General features: G+C 38.8%; 1 protein-coding gene across 1 annotated transcript in view; it reads right to left on the bottom strand.

The window, feature by feature from the left end:
* Nucleotides 1-214: 214 nt before the first annotated feature.
* ARSJ (arylsulfatase family member J) overlaps nt 215-6,000 on the bottom strand; it is a 101,071-nt gene continuing 95,285 nt past the window's right edge. Inside the window, exon 2 of the mRNA XM_003410493.3 lies at nt 215-3,132. Coding sequence (XP_003410541.1) covers nt 1,731-3,132 — 1,402 coding nt within the window. The 3' untranslated portion in view covers nt 215-1,730. The remainder of the gene's footprint in view (nt 3,133-6,000) is intronic.

Genomic DNA, 6,000 nt, shown 5'->3' with positions numbered 1-6,000 from the left:
ATCTTTCAATCATTTTGTTCATTTTAGTTGTCTCAGTAATAGGTTATAGATTCTTTTATAGATTTTCATAAACTGTCAAAGGTAGCCCTTTGCGTTCTGATAGAAACATATTTAATGGCATGCTGTTATAGCACTTTGTACATTTTCTTGTAACAACTGTAACTTAACAGGTCACAGTTCTCGGTATCTGTGACTTTTCACGTGTAAACTGTGAGACGTGGAAGCCACTGTTCCTTTTATTAGGAGAGGGCATTACAAAGGAAGCTTTAGAGCCAACAGGAATCACATCTGTTTACACTCGCTGATGACCCTTGATGAACTTCATTACAGATGATGTTCCCTGAGCCCTCCTCATGACGTTTTCATGTGTGAGCTCCCAAACCAGCTATTTAACTACTCCAGGCAGGATCCCTATCTTACATTTCTCTGTGTGTCCTTACAGTGTTCACTTGGTTTTTGAGTAGGGTCATTATAAAAGTTATTTATTAATAACAAGTGAACATCTTTCTCCATGCAGTAGCCACGAGGAAATACATCTCATATTTGCAAAGTCCAAATTATACTACTGTGGCAGTTAGCACACCATATCTTCAATTTCCTATTTACAAAGACTGCTGTTTGTTAAGATGAATAATACAATTTTATCTAGACGTTAGATCAGAAAAGCCAAACTAAATTTGCTAGTGCCATAAAATAAAATCAATTTAATAGCTACATAAATAGCATTTATGCTAGAAACAATAAAGATGTCTCAGCTCTATACAAATATTCAATTTTCAAATAATTAGTAAGGAAAATATTCATCTTATTACATTCAAAGTAATGGTTGAACAATGATGACTGTAATTTTTTCTGAGTAATTTTCTTTTTCTAATATATGAATTCACACAGTACTACAGTAATTTATAGTTTTACAGTGTCTGCTAATCTTGAAGACATGAAATAAAACTCTAATGGTATGCAGAAAATAGGAATAAAATAATAAAAAGTCATTTACATAACTTTTTATAACAAAATAATTTTTTTCTGTAAAAATAAATTATGTATTCAATGCTGAAACGTCATTCCATTAAAGTGTTTAGAAAATAGTTACATTCATATTTGGCAATGTGCTCAAACATTCTGAGTTGCCATTTTGTCATGCATGAAAATACGAGGTGCAAGCTGTTCACGTGTGAGAAAACCATCTTATTTTCACAGGAAAAAAAAAAAGATACATGAAATTAAATTCATTTAAGAACCTTTTTTTTATCATATGACTGAGATTCAAAAATTCACTAAGAACATATCTTTTTCAAGGTGTTTGAGGTGATATATCCTTTGACTACACTTTATTAAAAACAGTTTTTAATCATGCTATCCTGTAATGTCCATCAAATTAGCATGTTCATCCCTTGTAGGTTCTGGTCCCCTCTTACAATTTAAAGCATTGTATTTGGTCAATTCACTAAAGCACAGCAGTTGAACTCATTATCGACCACCTTTTATAACAGAGCGACAGAAGTAAGCACCTCCATTCTCCTCCAAGTGTGGCTTACATGAGTAGCACCTTTGGCACCTGAGTAGAATAGTTCTCCACCGTGGATGTCCAGGTCGCAGAAGTCTCTGGCACGGCACAACATGAAAATATGTCTGATGCTACAGCAGTGATATTATTGAGCTAAATTTGCTGGCTTGCCTAGAAAACAGGGGAAAGGCTAAAAATTGATTTAACAGCAGAAAATTTGTACTTATCCACGATTAGTACCTGAATGGCACTTTGGAAATGAGCCTGCTTTCGGTTGTTTCTTCTTCTTTGTCTTTCTTTTTTTCGGCTTTTTCCCGGCCTTATTTTTGCTTGGCTTCTTTTTCTTGTGTTCCTCTTTATACCAGGGTCCCCAGACTCCTCCATTGAGCCGAGGGTTACTTCTGGGGTCTTTGGGGGGGTACCTGACCGGCACTGCAGTTTTGTTGAACTGAGAGAGCCTCCGTAGGAGCTTCTTTACAATTCCAGGATACCTGTTAGATAGGTCCACTCTCTCATATGGGTCAGCTGTGATGTTGAAAAGCCATATAGTTTTGCCAGTTGACAAAGTTATTCGCTCATTGTGCCACCGATTCGGACCCAGGTTGCTGAAAGACTGAGGGGGAACCCAGTCACTATATCCAGGATTTCCTGTCAGCAGTTTCCAGTGCTGCACTCTGATGGCTGACTGGATTGCAGTGTTCCAGATCCCATAGCCTGCTGCCCAAGAGCCGTTTTTCGCCTTGGTGTATATGGGGTCAATGTTGTGCAAAATATCCACTCGGGGCGAACGAAGACCTTCACTTATAGTCTCCCAGATGTCGTATCCATCCAGTTGAACGTCCTCATCAATCTGTCCTTCGGCCAGTGTAATCAGAGTGGGGTACCAGTCAGTAATGTGCACAAGCTCCTTACACACTGTTCCCTTATTTTTCAGAAGTGGGCTATGCACAAAGCCAACAGCCCGGATCCCCCCTTCCCAATACGTTCCTTTGCTACCTCTGAGAGGCCAGTTACTTCCTCCTGCCGTAGGCTGGCCGCCATTATCTGAAGAGTAAATAATAATGCTGTTGTTATAGAAACCATATGTCTCCAGAGCCAGGGTCACGTTGTTGATTGCTTCATCTAAGCAGGCAAGCATGGCAGCATACCTCCTCCTGTTGATGTTGATAATGGATCGGTAATGTTCAAAATACCGGCCAGGGGCTTGCAGTGGTGAGTGAACAGCTTGGTAGGCAATATACAAAAATATAGGTTTTCTGGGGTTATGGGAAGCTAGAATTTGCTGTACTCTCTGAGTGTACATTTGTGTGGAGTATATGCCATTGTCGTAGTCCCAGGCAGCACGGTCATTTTCATACAAATCATAGCCACACATTCCGGGACTGTCACATTTGTAGTGTGTATAGTAATCACCACTTCCCAAGAGGGAACCAAAAAAGGTATCAAACCCTCTCTTGGTGGGCATGCACTCTTTTCTGTAAAAACCCAAGTGCCATTTTCCAACCATGTGTGTTGAATATCCAACCTCCTTCAGCTTCTGAGGTAGGGTTGCATTGTCCAGAGGTAAGCAGTTGGGTTGGGTAGGTCTTATGATAGAATGTTGAAGTCCGGTGTGTATCTGATACCTTGACAAAAGAGCAAAAACTTTGTCAATACAGGATAAAAGAGAGATTCTATACAAACAAAAACTGATTCTTAAATTAAATGTTTCTATGAAGAGAAACTTTGCCCAAAAAATATATGATCAATTATTTCTGCTGTTGACTCAAAAGTCTTACTCTACTTAACTTCATATTTAATATATGAAATACATTTAAATCTAAATCAGTACTTTTGAAACTAAGATTTTACTACTTATCTCTTCTAAAATTCTTTTTTGAATAAACTTTAATCTCTTATGTAACATAGGAAATCAACAAGATTAGGAAAACATCATACAAAATCAAAGTATTATTATTTTCTTAGTCTAAATCATTTCCTAAGATCATTTATTTCAAGCTAAGTTTTTAGTACTGAAATACACACAAAAATGTACAAAAACCTCCTGATTTATTGTCAGACGGTATTTCATACTTAGTCCCCAAACTGTTAGATCTCTGTAAAGAAAATGTTTCTGACTACATAATACATTATTGTTGAAAAACCATTTTAGATTAAATGTTTTAACTAGTATGAAGGATCGGTGGTGTTGTTGTTAGGTGCTGTTGGGTCAGTTCCAACATATAGCGTCCCTATGTACAACAGAAAACACTGCCCTGCCCTGCAATCATTGTTACCCTTGAGCCCACTGTGGAAGCCACTTTGTGAATCCATCTCATTGAGTGTCTTCCTCTTTTTCGCTGACCCTCTACTTCACCAAGCAAGATGTCCTTCTCCAGGGACTGATCCCTCCTGATAACATGTCCAAAGTACGTGAGACGTAGTCTCACCATCCTGGCTTCTAAGGAGCATTCTGTCTGGACTTCTTCTGTCTTAGCCATCTAGTGCTGCTGTAACAGAAATACCACAAGTGCACGGCTTTAACAAAGGGAAGTTTATTCTCTCACAGTTGAGTAGGCTACAAGTCCAAATTCAGGGCACCAGCTCCAGGGAAGGCTTTTTCTCTGTTGGCTCTGGAGAAAGGTCCTCATGATGCATCAGTCTTCCCTTGGTCTGGGAGCATCTCAGTGCAGGAACCTCCAGTCCAAAGGATACACTTTGCTCCTGGCACTGGTTTCTTGGTGGTATGAGGTCCCTATGTCTCTCTGCTTGCTTCTCTCTTTTATATCTCAAAGAGATTGGCTTAAAACCAAAAAAACCAAACCCACTGCCATTGAGTCGATTCCGACTCATAGCGACCCCATAGGACAGAGTAGAACCACCCCATACAGTTTCCAAGGAGCGCCTGGTGGATTTGAACTGCGGACCTCTTGGTTAGTAGCCATAGCACTTAACCGCTACGCCACCAGGGTTTCCAATCTTGTAGACCTCATCAATGTAACTGCCACTAATCCATCTTATTACATCATAGTGATAGGATTTACAACACATGGGAAATCATACCAGAAGATAACATGGTAGGCAATCATTCAGTCATACAAGGGAATCATGACCTAGCCAAATTGACAGATATTTTGGGGGGACACAATTCAATCCATGACATCTTCCAAGACAAGTATGAAGGATTACATCTTCCTAAAAAGTATCCAGGAAATGAGTCCTCACATATGTTTCCCAGAGTGCCTCCCTCTTTTTTATTACAATTTCTTATTAATATAGTCTAAAGAAATGTGGTAACCCTTTCTGTATATTAAACTAAAGTGAATGTTAATTTCTGGTACTGTTCTTTTCATAAGGACATTTTTGCCAACAGCTTTTTCCCAGAAGTAGTTATTATCACCTAAGTGTGTGAGTTTTCAATTGGGTCAAGATGTGCTTATTAGTTCATGACATTTTAAAAGTGATTGATTCTATAGTTGTTATACGAGTTCAAAAGGACTTTTTAAAAAGAAAATATAGAAAGTCTAAGAAAATGAAGGTTGCCGAGAGTGTTAGGGTAAATATAAAAATATTCTTGGAATCAAATTATAAAGAGTAATATTGAGACCAAACCAAAACTTTTTCCATATTGATTTAATCTGAAAGGCCAACGTGTCATACATATCTTTGGTGAATAATTCAATTTATTGTTAAATGTTCAAATGAAAGTATAATACACCTGTGAGTTCTTTGGAAGTGCCGCTTGCAGTAAGACACAGATGGTATTATGGATTGAACTGTGTCCCCCCAAAATAAGTGTTATAAATCCTAACCTCTGTGACTGCGGTTATAAGCCCATTTGGGCAATGTGTTGTCCTAGAACCGGCACCCTGAATTTGGAATTCCAGCCTCCTCAACTGTGAGAAAAAATTCCTGTTCGTTAAAGCCACCCACCTCTGGTATTTCTGTTATAGCAAAACTAGATAACTAAGACAGATGGCTTTGTAGGAACTGTAGTGATTTGGAGCCTTGATGGTGCAGTAGTTGAGAGCTATGGCTGCTAACCAAAAGGTCAGCAGTTTGAATCTACCAGCTGCTCCTTGGAAATCGTATGAGGCAGTTCTACTCTGTCCTATAAGGTCTTTATGAGTTGGAATCAACTCGACGGCAATGGATTTGATTTGGGTTTGGTAGCGATACTGGGAGTCTCTGGGTAGTGCAAAGTGTTAACACATTTGGCTGCTAACTGAAGGATTGGAAGTTTGAGACCACTCAGGAGCCTCAGAAGAAAGGTCTGGCTATCTACTTCTGAAAAATCAACCATTAAAAATCTTATGGAGAACAGTTATACTCTGATACACATCGGGTCACCCTGAGTAAGAAATGGTTCCACAACAATTGGTTGTGATATCTGGTGACTAATGCCAAGCACCATTTACATGATCTGTCTCCTCTGCTGATCATTTAGCTGTGAAAGTTTCAATAATCACAATTTTGCTCATTTCAAATGTAATAAACTTCTCAAAGCCCCTTGT

Source organism: Loxodonta africana, chromosome 5 (genome assembly GCF_030014295.1).
Source record: "Loxodonta africana isolate mLoxAfr1 chromosome 5, mLoxAfr1.hap2, whole genome shotgun sequence".
NCBI lineage: Eukaryota > Metazoa > Chordata > Mammalia > Proboscidea > Elephantidae > Loxodonta > Loxodonta africana.
This window is presented reverse-complemented; position numbering and strand designations above follow the sequence as displayed.